The sequence below is a fragment of the Crinia signifera genome, chromosome 6 (assembly GCF_055691185.1).
Source record: "Crinia signifera chromosome 6, ASM5569118v1, whole genome shotgun sequence".
Lineage (NCBI taxonomy): Eukaryota > Metazoa > Chordata > Amphibia > Anura > Myobatrachidae > Crinia > Crinia signifera.
Window position 1 is genome coordinate 110,570,339 of NC_139222.1, and position 19,920 is coordinate 110,590,258.

Below are 19,920 nucleotides of genomic sequence, written 5' to 3' on the forward strand. Positions count from 1 at the left end.
ACGCGCAAGACGCGCACAACATCCAAATTCCTTAATTTGTCCCTTTTCCTAACAACCCTCTGAGGGTTGAAACACAGGCAGAACAATCTCCTGATTTAGATGAAAAGCAGAGACTACTTTTGGTAAAAATCTAGGGGTACTGTCCGAAAGGCAGCCCTATCATCGTGACATATAAGGGAGGAAGACTTGAAGAACAAAGCAATCAACTCCGATATATTTTTTTTTTTTTTTTTTTTTTTTCCTTGACGCCACCGCCAACAAAAATACCAGCTTCCCTGAAAGGAAACTAAGGTCAACCGACCTTAACGGCTCAAAAGGCGCCTCTTTAAGGTACTCCAGAACCAGAGATAATTCCCCTGGCGCTACTGGTTGGTTGTAGGGAGGTTTCAATAGATAAACCCCCTGCAGGAAGGTCTGTACTTCTGGTTCTAACGCAATCCTTCTTTGGAAAGAAAAATTGACACGGTCGAGATATGTACTCTGAGTGACTGAAGGCCTAACCCAGAGGAAAGGCCCTCCTGTAAAAAACTCCAACAATTTAGCCATTTTAAATCTCGATGTGCGTGACCTCTGTCTTACACACCCCCAAATATAGGTCTTCCAGGCCCCAAAATAATTTACAGAAGACACTGACTTTCTGGCTTTCCTCATTGCGTTAACCACCGCCTTTGAGAATCCTATATTCCTCAAAATGGCGTTTTTCAACAGCCAGACCGTCAAAATTAATCGAGCTGAATCCAGCTGGTTGAACGGTCCTTGTTTTAGAAGGTCTGACCTCAGATGTAGACGCCACGAGTCCACAGAGAATCTCTGAAGCCTCGAGTACCAGGATCTCCCTGGCCAATCTGGGGCCACTAAAATTACTGGAATTGTCTGGGCCTGTATTGTTTTCAACTCTCTTGCCAGCATTGGAACTGGCGTTAAATCATAAAGAAGATTCCCCTCCCAGGGGATAGTCATGGCATCCACTGCTTCTGCCAGTGGATCCCACGTCCTGTCATACAACCTGGGTACCTGATGGATGAACCTGTATGCCTTCAGGTCCCTATCCGGGGTATCCCCCTTATTGTAATCTAGTGGAATACTTGTGGATTCAGCCTCCATTTTCCTTCCATCAGTTTCTCCCTGCTCAGGAAGTCGGCCTCTATATTCTCCACTCCTGGTATGAAGATTGCTGATAATGCTAGAACATTCTGTTCCGCCCACAAGAAGATTCGGGACACTTCCCACATGGCCAGATTGCTGTGTGTGCCTCCCTGGTGATTCAGATACGCCACAGCTGTGACGTTGTCGGTCTGAATGCCTAAAAGGGAGCTCTTGTAATCTTTTCTCCCGCCAGAGAAAACCTCTTCCACACAGCCCTCAGTTCCAAGATGTTGATCAGTAAGGCAGACTGTAAAGTATCAGTCTTTCTGCTCTAAAGTCCACAAGCCCTGCAGACGCAGGTCCACGACAACTGCCCCTCAGCCTCTGAGACTGGCGTCGGTAGTGACTACCACCCAGCTCCAGGACTGCAGGGACCGACTCCCCCGAAGGGAATCCACCTCCATCCACCATTTTAGGAAGGATCGAGTTTCTGAAAACAACACCATTTGTTCTGACCTCATGGTCTGAGAGTTCCCTGTCCGCTGGGACACTCTAGAGTGGAACCTGGTGAACTGTAACGTCTCGAAAGACGCCATCATCTTCCCCAGCAGTTTGAGTCACCCCCATACTGCTGTGCTCTGAGACCCTAGGATCTCCTGTACCAAGGCAGCCAGATCCCTGGCCTATGCCTCTGGTAGAAACACCCAATGCAACTGGGTATCCAGACCAATCCCCAAGAATTGGAGTCTCTGTGACGGCACCGATTGAGATTTTTGTAAATTTAAAAGCCAGCCGTGAATCTGCAAAACCTGATGGTTTCTGCCAAGTGACTCTTCACTTGTCTGCTGACTCCGCTTTAAACCGCAGGTCGTCCAAAAATGGAATAACCATGATTTCCGTCAGTCGAAGCACATCCGCCATTTCTGACATTATTTGGTGAATACCCTTGACGCTGTGGCCAGACCAAAAGGCAACGCCTGTAATTACAGGAGAAGGTCTCCTATTGCACACCCCAATAGTTCCGGGTGGATAGGAACCTGCAAGTATGCGTCCTGGACCTTCATGGACGCTAAAAATTCTCCCTGGTCCCGGCTTAGCAGCACAGACCGTAGAGACTCTATTTTGAAATGGTCTACCCACAAAAAGCTATTAATGCCTTTAAGTTTAGGATCAGCTGAAAGACCCGTCTGGTTTGGGCACCAAAAACAGAGTGAAATAAAAGCCTTTTTTCCCTCCGCTCTGGGGACCGGGACTACCACACCCTTCTCTAAAAGAGAATGAGCCGCTCCCAAGAGAGCTGTACGGAGCCGAGCCTCCTTTGGCAGTGGTGTAGGAATGAACCTTCTCGGTGGAAGAACTTTGAAGGGAATCTTTTAACCCTGGGTTATATTTCTAACCCAAGCGTTCCGGTCTTAACAGTGCCCCTGCGTCTCTGAACAGTGACAGACGTCCCCCCTCCTTAAACACCGCCGGGCAAAACCCCTGGCAGTATGCGGAGGATTTTTCCTCTCCTATGGTTTCTTATAAAAAGAACCAAATTTTGACTTTGGGGCCTTGCCCCTGGAGGACTGAGACTATCCCTTAAAAGACTGTCCTCAAAAGGACGCACCTCCTCTAGGGGAGGGCCGAAAGGATGGCCTGAAAGCAGAAAACCTTGATGTCTGCTTTGGCTGCAGGGGTAGGCAGGAAAGTGCTTTTTTCCACCTGTGGCCTGCTTATTAATCTCTTCCAGTTGTAAACCAATAACAGCTTTCCTTTAAAAGCAAATGCCTCTAAGCCTTTTTAGACTTGTTATCTGCCTTCCAAGCTATAAGCCAGAGCACTCTCCTGGCATTCCAAACACTGAGGAAACTCTGGCAGCCATTTTGAGAGCTTCCTGCTCAGCCTGCATCACATTTCTGCAGCAGCATTATACTTCTCTGCCTAGTAACAACACACAAAAGACAGTATGTCAACTAGAGCACAGGTCACTGACCCACCAATCCTGGCCTTAGAGACCCAGACTGAAGCCAATCAGAGGACTTGCTTGCTTGAAGGCTTGCACTGGTAGCACAGTTGGTTTTTGACAAGTATACCACAGAAGCCTCTACCACTGGAACTTTCTCCCAGAGGTCTGCATGATCCTCAGGCATGGGATACAGGCTTAACCATCTATTTTGGCATCTAAAGCCTTTTGTCAGGGGTTTTCCAATAAATCTTGTAAACCCTTGTCTGCAGAGAGATATCAGGGGTTTTCCAATAAATCTTGTAAACCCTTGTCTGCAGAGAGATTTCATTTCCCTCACGCTGTCTCTTAAAAACAACCTTAGCAGGAGTTTTTTACTTCTCAGACAAATTCAATGCCTGTTTACAGCAGTAATCAAATCCTCCACCCCTGAGGGTGAGGACTCTTCAGAAACATCACCCTGAACCCAGGGTATGTCTGTGTACTCTCCCTCCTCATCAGCAGCTAATAATGGCACTGAATCAGACCTTTTAGGGGTCCCCCCAGAGTAACCATAAAGCTTGTCAAACAAGTAATTTAAACCTGCTGATTCCCATAGCAGTATCCTGCATGACTTGTATAAGTCAGGATCTGTCTGGGTCCGAGGCAAAGAGCTGGCCGGACTGCTGAGAGAATGGCCCTGGTCTAGGAAAATTACCAGCCATCACTCTGCCTGTCCAGTAATGCACCAAAGCATTTTCCGACCTGTCTCAGGGACTTAACCCTCGCAAGGTCCGATGCACTACCCTCTGGGGTTCACTCCCCATGGGTTTCACAGCAGCGCATAAAATACAAAAGCCCCCCTTAGGGACAAATTTCAGTGTACAACCACTGCAAGCGCTCATTGCATTAAAGGCTCCCTCCCCCAAAACCACAGACTGTTGCTCAGACATGATGTTCTCAATAACACAGTCACAGCATTAAATGTACATACATTATATACAGTGTACTCAGCCACTTAGCTTTCTGTAGTCTTCAGAATGGGGAAAGCGAAGCCCAGGAAATCCAATCACTCTGTCAGGATCAGTAAGCCAGCTCAGCTCCGCTGCAAGCGTTCTGAATGGCGCCAAAAACAGAGTGAGGGAAGGGACCAAGTCCCTGCTGCTGCGGGGTCTGTGACTTTTGGCGCCAACTACCCCCAGACAGCCGCTCCCATTGTAGGATCTCCTCGTTCCAGTATCTCCCCCTCAGCTGGGGACCACTCGGAACATGCCTGTAACAACACTGCTGTCCTCTCAGTATAGGAGCTCAGTGTGTAAGCTCCGCAGAAAATGGCCGCCGCCATCACGGAGCGCCTGTCCCCCATGATCCCCACCTAGCGTGAAGCCGGTTTCAGAGCGCTCCGGAGCCCAGGCAGCTTCTTAAAAGAAGCTGTAAGCGCTGCACAGGGAGGCCAGACAGCGTCTCCCTCGTGCACAGTGAGCTGACAGGACTCGTTTCTGTCAGCTCCTGCTGCGCTAGCAGTGTGAGGATTCACTAATGAGAATCCTCACACTGTGCCTACCTAGCTAGTGTAGAAGTTAATAAAATAATAAAAACCCTAACTAACTCTACTCCTTCGGCTGCTCCAGCAGCCCTTTAGAATAGCACCCACTCCAGTGGGCACCTAACACGAACTGAGGAATCTGGGATGCAGTAGGGGAGGAGCCTACCCTCCAAAAGCTTTAGGATAGGTGCCTGGCTCCTGCGGACCCTCCTACATCCCAATGTGAAGCTGTGTCACCAGGACCATTGAAAGAGAAATCTTATTTTTTAGTCCCTCTCTCCCCCTACCCAATACGTTTTATAGGATCAAAAGACTTAATCCTAGGGTATAGAAGAAAAGCAGCAGAGTTTAGGAGTACCCCACTATTCTCTATCTTACCAAATATGTACCTAATCGTTGGGCTTCGAACATTCACAGTCTGAATTATGCCCATTTCCACAGCACATCCTGATTAGAGTCCTTTTATTCGCAATTCCTAGAGTAGTGACCCTTATTCAGATCTGATCGCAGTACAAATTTGTTCTCAAAATGGGCAAAACCATGTGCACTGCAGGTGGGGCAGATTTAACATGTGCAGAGAGAGTTACATTTGGGGGAGTTATTTTGTTTTTGTGCAGGGTAAATACTGGCTGCATTATTTTTACACTGCAATTTAGATTTCAGTTTCAACACACCCCACCCATATGTAACTCTCCAAGGCCATTATTTGTCATAAAGTATATGTGAGGTATTTTCTTTTAAAATACATAATTCTTGTTTGCAATAAAGGTTCAGGAAAACGTCACAATGCATGTTCCTAGAATACATGCCTGTTTCACACAGGTTGACAGCTACATAATAATGATTGTTCCACATGAGCATATTTTATGCCTATAAACCATCTAAAATCTGACACGACCACAGGCAGGAAACACAACATTTGGTTAACTTAACACACAAAACAGCTGTAAGTAAACAGAACAGCACGCAGACCATAAAATCCCATATCAAGGGAACTGCTCATCAGCAAAGTGAGTTGACAGGACGATTAAACACAGGGGTGGGTGCAGAAAGCGTCTTAAAATCATTTAATGCAGTAATAAAACGAGAGAGAGATGTACAGACACATCCTATTGTTCCAGGCAGTCAGAGGAGAGCGCCTGATCTGCCCACCATCCAATCAACCGGAAGCTAAGCAGGAAATTAAATGCAGAGACACCCAACGGGAGATAGTTGAAAAAAATTTAATTTGTAACATTTAGTATTTCAGCACTGGCTACAATACACAGCGTTACTTAGCTGATTAATCAGCATGGCCAGGGAAGCAATGCAGCTAAGAATTGGTTAATAATATATATCACTAGCAGTTACAATGGTTCTACTTAAATTATGATTGATTTAAAAGCAGCATTTATGTTCACTTTATTTTTTCTTAATTGGACTGTAAAAGATATGAATGTTGTTTTAGGCGAAGAGATCGTTTTTTGTATGAAATTGGACCTGTCACATACATTCCGCGGAGACAACTGTTCTGTGGGTGAACTAACATTTATGAGAATGTAGTCTATTATTATTAATATTATCATCATCACTGGTGTTGTTTTGTAAGATGAAACAGTGCTCCTCAATACAGCGGGAAAGACAGAGGAATTATCAGGATAGATAGAATAATTACTGACATGAAAACAAGGGGTTGGGAGGGCTCTGCTCATGGGAAAGCTAACAATCTACTTTATTGGCAGAAAAGAAGCATGTACTGCATACACTAGAGAGGAAATTGGGTAGAAATAAGGGTGTAGCTGTGTGACCTGTATAGGTAGGAATAGAGTAGATACTGTAGATGAGGTTTCAGAGAACAGTCAAAGATCTGATTGCTGGGTTTATCCAGATCAAACATAAGAACAGATGGTGTAATGGTTAGCATTACTGCCTCACAGCACTGAGTTCATGTGTTCGATTCCCACCATGGCCCTAATTTTGCAGAGTTTGTATAGTCTACCCGTGCTTGCGTGGGTTTCCTCCGGGTACTCCGGTTTCCTCTCACAATCCAAAAATATACTGGTGGGCTAATTAGCTCCGAACAAAATGAACCCTAGAATTAATGTGTTTGTGTATACATGTGGTAGGGAATATAGATTGTAAGCTCCACTGGAGCAGGGACTGATGTGAATGTTCAAATATTTTGTGTAAAGCGCTGCGGAATATGTGTGCGCTATATAAATATACGGTAAGTGGGTAGTGTCTGCTGGGGTAGAGTGACCATATGGCCCTTGTTGACCAATGGACTTAATTAGCTGTTTGTTGGCTGGGTTAGTTATCTTTATTTTTTGTAAATTGTATTTATTTTATACTCTCCCAATAGCTGGCATTGGTTCTGCATTATGATAAGGAGTGGTTTATGGGATCTGAGGTTAGAGCTACCTGAATAGACTTTCAAGCGTTCCCTGAAAACTCACCTCTTCAGGCAAGCCTATCATATTTATATACCACACGCATAACCCTCTGAGGCACCTATGTATCATATAGCTTCCCTTCTGGACCTGCAACTTGGTGGGACTGCTATGCTATTACTGGTGCCTGTCCTTGTGTTTCCCTCCTATATCCCTATAGATTGTAAGCTTGCAGCAGGGCCCTCCTACCTCCAAGTCTGTCTATTGTTACCCAGTTTGTTTTATCACTGTCTACTATTGTAAAGCGCAACGGAATCTGCTGCGCTATATAAGAAACTGTTAATAAATAAATAAATGTGTCAGGCCCAGAGGTGACACACTTGTGTGATAGAGGGCCTGCCTGCAGTGCTCTTAACTTCTTGAGGCCAGACAACCTCTGTCTCGCAAGACAGAGCTCCCTGCTTTGATGGAGAAGAACTGTGCCAGAGCTTGTAAGTACGGCAAACTCTGACTGGGGGCACTGCAGTGTTGCATAATGTGAACTACTAGAGACACTTTAGAGTGGCATAATGTCACCTTTTGCAAGGACTAAAATGTGGCACACTGATGTACTGGAGGGGGACTAAAGTGTGACACACTGATTGGGGGCACTAAATTGTGGCATAATTTTACGTACTGAAGGTACTTTGTTGTGGCATAGTGTAACCTACTAAAGGCACTGTGTAGTGGCATAATGTGACCTACGTGCAGCACAGTGTTGTGGCATAATGTGACCTACTGGCTGCACGTCACGGTGTTGTGGCCTAATGTGACGTACTGGAGGCAAGGTGTTGTGGCATAATGTGACCGACTGGAGCACAGTGTTGTGGCATAATGTGACCTACTGGCGGCACGTCACGGTGTTGTGACATAATGTGACCTACTGGCGGCACGTCACGGTGTTGTGGCATAATGTGACTTTCTGGTGGCACGGTTTTGTGGCATAATGTGACTGACTGGAGCACAGTGTTGTGGCATAGTGTGACCTACTGGAGGCAAGGTCTTCTGGCATGATGTGACCGACTGGAGGCACTGTGTTGTGACATAAAGTAACCGACTGGATGAAATTTGTTGTGGCATAATGTGAACTTTGGAAACAAATGTGGCAAACTGTGACCTAAATAGGAACATGGCATAATGCAGTGCCTTAGATCAGTGGGCATTTAGTGTCACCACCAACCGCACAGGGCCTAGTGGGTAGCATCATTGCTGCCTCATAGCACCTGTAATTGGCTTGCTGGGTTCAGGGAGAGCGGCTGCAGAGTATCCATAGCATGCTCCAAGTGAAAGTAGCTTACCGCCCTGCTAAGAGGGTATTTTGTTAAACATTTTAAAATGAAAGTAATTCATATATCTTTTCTATCATCAATGGAATAAAGATTCTGTGATCTGCAGTATTTTTAGCAGAAAGGATAAAAGTTGGCTGGTCAATTCTGTATCTGCTAATAAACTCGGTGCCAAATTTATTTGCTTCGTAAGCAATACAACCAGCGGTCATTTCCCCGAAGACAGGGCGGGCAGGTGACGTCATGGCCAAAATACCATGGGAACGCCCAGCATTTTAATGGGAACACCAATGAAACACTGGGCATTCCCCTGGGCACAAGCCATGCCCGCCACCCTACAACTCCACTGATCCAAAAAGTTGCTGCATCCGTTTGCAAATGGAGCTTGCACATGTGCATAAATGCTTATGTGCTTGTGCAGAAGCTAAACATCGCTCCCCCCGTGCGAACAGACAAGGGAGTGATCAGATTAAAATGACCTCCATTATGTTGACATGTTCATTTGTCCAACATATGTTGACATTTAACATGCCGACATTTGACAAGCAATTTTAGTCCAAAAACAGACGGTTTCATACTTTACCATCCCAGTGTACCTGGAGCAGGAATACAATAGTGTGCTGAGCGCAGTGAGGCATGCAAGGGGGTGCGGTACAATTGACTATGTCCACGGTACACTTGACGGTGCCCTTGTCAATCAAAGACACACATGTCGAAATGTTGACATGTTAAATGTTGGCATTTAAACTATGTCGGTCAGTTCAACATATCGGCATAATGAATATCGATATATTGACTGTGACAGTATTTTGACTATAAGTCAATGGGTGTCGGAATAATGACCGTCGGTAAAATGTCCTTTGAGAAATCATACTGAACCCCAACCAGAAGCTACTGTACTTTATACAATACGATTTGGATAATAAAAACCAACAACAGTTTTTAAATTCACCGTCGGTCAACAAATCAATTTCCGAGAATGTCCAGCTTGAGCCAAAAATCTAAGACCTGATTAATAAATGAATTGTTCATGCGTGTGTCTGAGTTCATGCCTGGTGAATGACAGACAGGTAGACACATCAAACAACAAGCTGGCTGCACAACCTTTGGCCACAAACCCCAGCACTAAATTAAATCTCCAGATATGAAATTAATGAGGGAAATCTAAAATATTAATATATTCTAATTGAATGTTCTCCAGCAAATTATCTAGGCATTTTAAACCGTGTCTCTGAGAAATTCCCTCCTGCATTAATACGGCGAAAGGGGGAGGGGGGATGCTCTGTCTGACGAAGGGGGTGTAAGAAGCAGAGATGGGAAGACACATTTTTCAATGACACTAGAATAAAATAATATGTAGCAGTTCGGGTGACATGAAGAAAGGGAAGTGGAGTGGAAATAGTCAATAATAGCAAAATAACTTTTTACATTTTCCCATTTGGTCTCTATGATCGATTTCATTTCTAGCAAGGACAGTATATATATATATATACAAGCTGTATTAGATTTGTCAGCCTCAACCCAGGGCTAGGCCGAATTGTAATCTAGGGATGCAATGCTTTTAAATTGTACAAGATGTGAGAATAATAATTCATAATAAGGAGGGTGATCAATGCCTTCAGTCAACTGTAAGTGGGAGAGCAGTATGGGGAATAATCTGGTGTACTAGGGCTAATTCTTGTGTAGTGCATGTGATCAAGAAACCCTTGAGAAAAAAAATGAGCTATCCCAAGAACGGACCATTGTCTGCTAGATGTGAATCACTAAGTAACTAGGTGGATGACTCTAGAAAAGAGGTAGGCAACCTGTAAAGCAGTCATTCCCATTCACGCCAATTGTACACAGGTATTGATCTCCTAATTTGATGAACAAAATCCAGATTCGGACTGAAATTTGTACCTGCTGGACTGGCAGCCAATCAGGGAAGTGGCTGCAGCAGCATCTGATTGGCTGATGGACTGCCAGCTCTTATGTGATGGCGGCCGGCACAACATTTGAAATGACACTGGCATGTCTGTATCTCTATGGCTGTCTGACTAATAGTAAGTGCCTTCCAAGTACATTCATCATGTCTGTTATCGTCGCACACCGACCCTCACAGCTCTATTCTACCACCTTCCCTAATTGTTCCCTACTGCCACCCCCTCACTGCTCCCTCCTCACATTCATCCTCATTTCTATCTACACTGAACCTTCTTCACGCTACACTCAGCCTACCAGTGGCGTAAGTTTGTCCCAGTTGCCCGGAGGCAAGATCAATATTGGTGTCCCCCCTCCACAACCTTAAATTATATATATATATTCACTGTTTTACATCACCTTGACAAAGAGGCGTAAGCCTCGAAACGTTGGTGTCCTGACCAAATACAATACTATTTTAAGAAGTCCTCGGAGTGCCGCCTTTTCTTGTTTGTTGTATATATATATATATATATATATATATATACATATATATATATATATATATAAATTCCTAAGGAGGCACTCCAACAGGCTTGGAGGTTAAAGACTTTAGAACAGCTGGTGCCTTCTAATAAAGGAGCGGAGTCCCGGTCCTTGCATATACAGGTCGGTGGGGGCGGCGGCACTCAGACAATAATTACACACGGAAAACCAGCAATTTGCTTGCCAACGTTTCAAAGCCGTGTGGCTTCTTTATCAAGGCATACTGTGAAGAACTGTATGCCTTGATAAAGAAGCCACACGGCTTTGAAACGTTGGCAAGCAAGTTGCTGGTTTTCCGTGTGTAATTATTGTCTGAGTGCCGCCGCCCCCACCGACCTGTATATATATATGTATATATATATATATATATATATAATCTTCTGAAATTTATTTGTTCTATATATATTTAGAGAGAGAGAGAACACATATTTCAGAACTCCGTTACAAAAGAGATATTGACGGTTTCAGTTAACTGATTTAAACTTGCAGGGGAGGAGAGGTGCCCCTTTGGGAGCAGGAACCCGGCGGCAGATGACTCCATTGCCTCCCAGAGTTCTGCCTCTGCAGCCTACACTCAGCCTCGCTTGCTGCTCCCTACACTCAGCCTCCATACACTCACCCGAGGATTGAGTGCTGTTCAATCCCGAATCCAAGTCTTTTGCTTTATATACTGTAAATCAGGATGATTAATGTTGTAAAACAGTCTGGTGGCAACACAGATAATTGTTAACGGGGCTGGTAATTGGGTATCTTTGTTGTGAGATATATATATATATATATATATATATATATATATATATATATACTGTATATATCAGGCCCCCCTACTGGCCCTCCCAGAATGTGGCCAGTCTCCCCCTGCTGGGTGGTCCTAGGGGGCAAACTAAGTGATCCCCCCCCTCCGCCTCACTGAACTGGTTGCCCTATCCCGGCTGCCAGAAAGTAGTCAACCCTGATATATATTCGAATCAACGTCACTATAGTCTTTAGTCTACCAGTTCCCTTAAGTTCCCTTTTGTCTCCTCTTCTTTTATTTAACCCACAGTCATCGGTCAGCCTCTGTGCATGTCAGACTTGACTGCCTCACCTTTATCTGTCAGGCGCCAGCATCTAGGTTTCACATTAGGTGTTGGGGAATAGACATATTTCTCTGTCTTCCTCCCTTTCCGGACCATTAAAGAGCAGCCTCTTAACTGATTAGATCTCAGCTCACACTGAGCTCTTCCCCTGACCTCACCACATGGGACCACATGTAGGTCATAGACCTAACCGGCATGGTGACAAATAAGCATAGGCCAGAAAAACATCAGAGCTAAGAAGCCGCAGGTGGTTACCATAGCTGGCTGCCTAATATATTCCTTTTCCAGTGGGGGTTCATCCACTAACAGGTGGGCAGTGCTGATGGGGCAAGGTAGAGTGAGCCGTAACACACCCCTGTATCTCTGTCATGCACCGATGCTGATGTAAGGAAGTGCGGGCAGATAATGTCAGGAAATCAGTGCTCTAGCACAGTTTGTTCTGGATTATTAAAGTGCTTATTGCATGTAATGAACAGAGTCACTCGCACAATGTCCAGGGTGTGATTCTGTCAAACCTTATCCACTTATCCCTTTACTGATGAAACCGGCAAACTGTTTTCCTGAGCTGCTTCCATTAATGTGTTTTTCAGCACAACTGCCTGTCTATTTTACCTCATTAAATCCACAACTTTCTTCCCCACCTGAAGGTGCTTTAAACTGGTTCCAGTAGATGGGGAGCACCAATATATTAGAATAAAATAAAATATCTATTATATATTTTTTCTTAAATTCTCCAAAAAAACACCTTTCAAAATACCCACAAAACTGATTATATGTGAATATATCTGTCAATAACCATTTGCACACAGTTATATATCAGCTGTTCCAGATTTTCCATGCACTGCTCAAAGAAACTTATTTGCACTGATAATATCCAAATGTCCACTCTCCATTATCAACTCAAAATGGGAGAGATGTACTAAGCCCCAGAGAGGGATAAAGTACCAGCCAATCAACTCCTGTCATATCTCATACACAGCCTTTGACCTGGCAGTTAGGAACTGTTTTAACAGTCCTGATGCAGAGGGTTAAATATGTACAGACATTGGATGCAATCGCATCTAGGGCCAGATATAATAGATTGCAAGTAGAGGAAACAGCAAAAAGTTCTGTAAATTATTAAAATGAGGTTGGACCTAGGGTATATATACTTAGGGATAGATGTACCAAGCTTCAAAAAATGATTAGGTGGAGAGTGAGAAAAACAACTAGCCAATTAGCTCCTACCTGTCATTTTTCAAACCCAGCCTGTAACATGGTAGTTAGGAGCTGATTGGCTGTCTTTTTAGCACTCTCCATTGTATCACTTTTTAAAGTTTGATATATATGGCCCTATGTCTTGGAGAGAGATAAAGTGGAAATAGGAAAATTACCAACCAATCAGCTCCTACTTGACATTTTTCAAACCAAGGGACAGATTCTCTAAGCTTCAAAAGTGATAAAATGGAGAGTGATAAACAGCCACCCAATCAGCTCCTGTCACATTTTTCAACCCGCAGTCTGTGACATGGCAGGTAGGAGCTGATTGGTCAGTATTTTATCCCCCTCTATTTTACATCTCTCCAAGCTTTTATAAATCTCCCCCTTAAATTATTATTATATTTGCCCCCTAGATGTAAGTCACAGTATCTCTCTTTTATTTGCAGTTATACAAACACTGTAGACAAAGGCCATGTTGTGCTGTGGGGTGTACTAGTGTTTACAGAGTATGCAATGTGTTAATGGGTGTGTCTAGTCTAACCTACAGCATATCAAATTCCACTTTGGGGGGAGGCGGCACCTGATATTAAACAATTATATATTTTGCATGCATAATTAACAACAGCATATAGCACCATTCCCTACAAATTGAAATTTCGGGGCGTGGCCTATACTCGCGGCTCCCCCGTGAGGCCACGCCCCCATTTTGCCGCTATGGGGGCATGACCCAGAGGCTCTGTGAGCCTCTAGCCATGCCCCCAGCCCCCTGGCTGTGGGAATAGACGCTGTGCGCATGCACAGCGTTTATTCCCCGCTGCTTAGCAGCCGACAGGGGGGATTCCCAACAGCCCCCCCTCACCGCGGGACACTGCCGGCCGCGGGAGGGACAGCGGGACAGGCAGGCCCTGATAATCGGGACTGTCCCGCTGAAATCGGGAATGTTGGGAGGTATGGTTTAATCAGAACGTGAGAGAAAAATTAATTAGAGTGGTATTTATAATCTTTTTTCTCATGTATATTTTATCATTTTATTTGGTCTCAATACAACCATGTTCTTCAAAAAGTATAACCTATGAAAAAAGATACTTGTCATCCTTTTCCTGCACAGATGCCCCTGCATATTGAGACAGAAATATTTCTTATGTACTATAAGATGTATATGAACTGCACAGTATGTGTGTATATAGATAGGTGCACATATACAGTAAGTAGATACATTTTTATGTTCTCATTTATTGCCACCAGAGGGTACTGCACTACACATTGTGCTTGCTGCAGGAAAAACAAAAAAAAGTTTCTTAGTAGCTTTGGGTAATTTTAACATAATTATATAAGTAACCTGTATTGTGAGATACTGTGTCCTGTGGGCCCAATGTACTAACAGGAAGTCCTGCGAAAACCCTTTTTTTCATGCTTTGCCATATTTCCCATATGTACTAAGGTCTAGACGCTGGGGCTTTGGTCTCAAGAGTAAAGGCAGCAAAATCTGGCATTACCCTTTAGAACAGGGGTCCTCAACCTATTTTGCTCTGGGACCCCATCAGACCATAAAAATAATGACAGGACCCCAGCAAGTTACTGCAAAAGGTCATCACATCACATGTGTAGTCAGCAGACAGCACATACATGGCAGCAGCATTGTGGAGGCACAAATGATGGGAGGAGTCTAAAATAACAGACAGTTCAACAGACCTTTCAGACTCCTTAAACCACTGACTGAGATTAAAAAAGTCATCAGCCTGATGGTCAGTAACATGGAGTCGCGACCCCATGCTGACAAGGTCGGGACCCACTTTGGGGTCAGGACCCACAGTTTCAGAACCGCTGCTTTAGAAGCTGGGATACAATTGGATCCCTCCCAGCATCCTCTGCATCCAGTGCATCACTCTGCACATGCACGTATGTATTACCGGGTCAGGCACCAGCAGGAGAGCTGCCATTTGTATTACTAATCACATATGTTAGTACATATGCCATTAGTACCAGCACGATATGTGTCGAAATGTACTGCAAGAGATTGGTATATTCCACCCTCAACACTTTGAATGGAGGCCTCAGGGGCAGTTAGTCTACCCACCTGAGCCCATTCCAGATCGCTTACACAAATGAAGGCAGAAGGGATGCTAAAGTATATAAATGCAACATTGAGTGTAAAATCATAGTGATGTTGTCAGAAAAAAAAGGCAAAAAATGACTTTGTCGGTGGTATAACACATGTGCTTGGCATCATGCATGCTAATGCTTTTCCAGTCTCACCCAAAAAAGCCTTTTGTACCTGTATGGCTGACAGACAGATGACAGACAATGTCAAGATCAACATACATACAGTATGGTCAACATGGTCAAAAGCTTGACTGAAGCAAAAGGACATCATGGCTGTAGTCAACATATGAAAGGTTAAGATTAGACTTTGGGGCATTTTTTACATATTTTTGTCAGTTAGAATTAAGAACATATTGTATATGGAATTCCATACTGATCATAGTCATTTTGTGCTTCTATAATGTAAGGAACACAGAACAGTGTATTTCTAGGATGTGTTCTTCTGCGATAATGAGATTGCATTTGTTAGAAGTTTGGTAATACTTACTCGCACCAGCAGGTCAGGAAATGGTCCTCTCGAATTCTCTGGTACATTGACTGGAGGAATCACCCAGTCTCTCTTCTGTCTTCTCAGCCCATTAGCATCATGATGCTGTCGCCATGGTAAAAGAGTACCACCCTGGGTCTGTGGATGCTTGGTTGGCTGGTCCCATTTACCTCTCTGCTTTTGCTTCTGCTGCTGATGAGGTTGGTATAATATAGATTTGTGGAGGGACAAACAGAAAAAAAAAGAAATTAGTCTAACAATATTAAGCTAAAATATACAATATATAAACAAGAGAGAGCATCATTGTATGATGATTTTGACTGGGGGTGTAAGAGGTGACATAAGCATACATACTGCACAGACATTTAGGAATAGATTAGAGATGCCCCTGGCAGTAAAGCAGGAATTTGGGGCTTGAATCAGATGCGGCCGCAATTACGGAGCAATAGTGACCCTTTTTAGCGAAGGAACTGGAAGGCAATGTAAGTATAGCGACTACCCACACATGAACAGAGATGCCCACCAAAGCCATCACAGCATTATCAGCAACTGCACGCTACATTGCAACCACAATGCAGATGTGAGGAACACTGACTCCCTGACTGTCTCCACAGCCACGGGGAGTAGATGTGGGAAAAGGCAATTTTAGACCTCCTGGGTCCCTTGGAAAGATACTTGTTTGTAGCCCTCTTCCCTCCAACAATCCATACCATCTTTATTTTTCATTGCATCCGGCGTCCATAGAGTACCTTGGCGCGTGCACAGTCTACAGAAAAAAGCCCAGGTGTGTAAAAATGTAGGGACTTGTTTAGTTTCACGGCGGCACTTCCCAGCAGATTGTATGCAAATCATATGCAAATCACACACACTATTTGCATACGATTTGCATATGCTTTGTATATGATTTGATATGCGATGCGATTTAACACCCCCCCCACTATCCACATTAGCCCAAAGCATGGCGAGCACAGTGTGCCCCGCGAGGGGACACGGTGCGCATACTCCCAACCTGTTCATACCCCCACTATCCACATTGGCGTGGAGTTGATTTTATAAAGTGTGGCAAGCCCGAAGCGTGGCAAGCGCAGCGATCCCCGCGAGGGTCTGCTTAAAACTAGCCCGAAGCCGCAAAGGGGCCGCGGAATACACGTCAAGTAATCCATGTCCGCTCGCCACGCTTTGGGCTAGTTTTTCGCTTCCCCACACGGGACTCACTGCGTTCGCCACGCTTCGGGCTCGCCACACTTTATAAAGTCAACTCCGCGCCGACATGCATAGTGGAGGTATGAACAGGTCGGGAGAACACTTACCGCATCCCCTTACCATGCTTCGGGCCGACGTGGATAGTGGGGGTGTGCTAAATCACATAGCGAATCGAATCGTATGCAAATCGCATGCAAATCGCGTGCGATATTTGTGTACCATCGAAGTACATCGAAGGCAGGGCCGCACGCCCCACCAGCTCCCGCAAGCTGAGACCACACGGACAATCGTCCGTGTGAAAGCTTGTATGGGGGCGGAGAACTGACATCCGGCGATGTCAGCTTTCCGCCCCCATCACTGGCGTCATAGCCTCATTACCATGCATACGCCCCGCGTTTGCATGGGAACGCCCATGAAACGCGGGGCGTATGCATAGGGAAATGAGGGTATGAAGCCCCTCACGCCCCTATACGCCCCCTTTGCGGCGTAATAAATTTTTGTGCGGCGAATTCCCCTGCACATGCGCAGAGTGACCTCTGCGCATGTGCAGAGCGAAAACATCGGCGGTACGGCCGCACGCGGGCCGTACCGCCCAGATCAGAATAAGGGCCATGGTTTTGCCCATTTCGAGAACAAATTTGTACTGAGATCAAATCTGAATGAGGGCCAATATTTCCAACAACCCTGGATTCATTTCAGGTTTGTTTGACTTGTAATTTTGCACATATGTTTAAACTTATTACAAAATAGCAATCCTTTTCTATATGACTACAGTTAAGGTAAAGCGCAGGTTGTAAACCCAATTTCTTTCAAATATTATTAAGAAGCTTCAAGTCTATGGCACTGTAACCAAATTCCATGGACACAGTCCCAAGAGGAAAATGAACCCCATGCAGGATAAAAAGCCAAAAAAGAGAAATAACTGAACTCATAAGGTCAAGGTATGTAAGGGATTGATCACATCACCCAATGCTTTTCAATTGACAATAGAGGACCCAAAGGGATGCCAATTTTGAAAATAAACAAAACAAAGTCAGACTGAAATTTTAAAAAATGCATATTGACAATCAAGAATTACTTTTGGGAGAAAATCTTCAAAACTGGAGCTTTATTGACAAGTCACATCAGCTTTATCTTCATAGATAAATATAGTCAAAATACCGACCACCATTGGAAGACAGTCAAAATCCTGAGTTGTTCAAAATGCCAACATTCATTATGTTGACATGGTCAAAATGCTGACATTTAAGTTGAAAAGTTATTCATGATTTTTTCTTTGAAACTGTCTTGTTCTTACTTCACAGTCCAAGTGGGTATATAGAGTTAGATTATAATAGTGTGCAAAGTGCAGCAAGGCAACATGGGGGAGATTCTCTAAACTAAAAACGCGGTAAAACACCCTTTATCAGGGTTTTTACCACATTTTGGGATGCTCTAAACCAGGCATGTCCAACGTTGGCCCTCCAGATGTTTTGAAACTACACATCCCAGCATGCTTTGCAATAGTTTTAGCATTCTCTAATAGCAAAACTGTGGCAAAGCATGCTGGGATGTGTAGTTTCACAACCTCTGGAGGGCCAACGTTGGACATGCCTGCTATAAACATTCCCCGCCGGGTTACCGCGACGGGGGGCATCGCCAGCAAAAGCTGGCGATGCCCCGTAGAAGACTATGGGTTTCTACCACGACGCACCGCCGCCCCGCACCGATTGGATCAGAGATTCAAAATGATTAATGATAGGTAGGAGAGTAATGATTATTGATAAAAAGGGTTAATTATCAACGAGGGAAGGCAAAGTGTAAGGCCAAAGTTGTATAATGGAGGGGCTAAGAGTGAATTATAGAGTGGTTTTATAATGGAGGGTATGAGGTTAATGATGAATGAGGTAGGGGTTAATAACGAATAATGAAAGACAGTGGTTCCCAAACCCAGTCCTCATAAATGCACCCTAATAGTCCAGGTTTAAAGGATATCCATGCTTGAGCACAGATGGCTAAATTAAAATGCTAATTAAGTCACGGTGGTGAAGACATAATGGAGAACATTAATAAGAGAGGATAAGGGTATAATGCTGAATTATGGATAAGGTTAATAATATAGTATGGGGGCTAATGGTGAATAATGCATGGGGTTAATGATTAATGATGTAGATGAGTTTTTAGTATTACTAAAGTAGTTGGTTAATGATGGCGGATTAGGGGTTAATGATGAATGAGTTAGGGGTTTAATGATGATGGATGAGGGGTTAATGATAAATAAAGACAGTGACGCACGCTGGGGGGGGTTTCTGAGTACACAGAACACCCCCCCCCCCAGGAGTCTAAGGGCCCCCTCTTTCCATGGGTACAAGAATTGAAAAAATTGGCCCTTGGGAACCAGAGATATCTGACTTCAAAGCAGTGGTCCACATCCAAGCCTGTTAATTGCTCTTCCCAGTCAGATATTTCAGGTTCTGTCTGACTTAGAGTTCTTCTGAGGGTATATTACAAAAGCTGGGACTCTCCTCCTTTAATGGACACTAGCATCTTGTCTCTACTTTTCCAAGAATCAGAGATATCAGCCTTCCAGCAGCTGGTTACTGCTCCAGCTCCACACACCTGGTATGTAGTTTTATATACTTGTTGGCAGATTGCTTTGCCTCCTGAACACTGATCCCCTAGTCCCCAATACCATTTGGTAGGTGGGATTCTCTAGTTTTTAATTCCATTAAAACCCAAGAAATCTATTTCCGGGAACTGGAGATATCTGCAGTCAAGCAAGCTGTCCTCCCACCAGAAAATTATGAATAATAAGCCCACTCCACTATACACCCCTCCTCTGCATATTAAACATCCTCTACCACCCTGGAAGTTATGTATCAGGGCCCCTTCATTCAGCCCAATGCCCCCTTCTCCCACCTCATCTCCCACCATCTGTGCAATAAAGGGGTAATTAGTGGAAATTACTGATCCAGGCCCTACATGCTAAGCGGTTGATATAATACCCCCTTCCACCCGCGGGACATCAAAGCTTCCCCCACCCCTACCACTGGAGGATCGGTAGGTGCCCCAATACATTGCTATGCCCAGGGGTCTACACTGCTGTTGACGCCCCTGTGTATGTATATATATATATATATATATATGTATATACACACACATATATATGTGTGT

At 44.4% G+C, this 19,920-nt stretch overlaps 1 protein-coding gene across 2 annotated transcripts in view; it reads right to left on the reverse strand.

The window, feature by feature from the left end:
- CDH4 (cadherin 4) overlaps positions 1 to 19,920 on the reverse strand; it is a 724,604-nt gene that overhangs the window by 137,552 nt on the left and 567,132 nt on the right. Inside the window, exon 4 of one of the 2 annotated variants that reach the window (XM_083146826.1) lies at positions 15,565 to 15,753. In XM_083146826.1, coding sequence (XP_083002952.1) covers positions 15,565 to 15,753 — 189 coding nt within the window. Of the gene's footprint in view, positions 1 to 15,564; positions 15,757 to 19,920 lie in introns of both variants that reach the window. The other variant, XM_083146825.1, reaches the window with a different exon arrangement.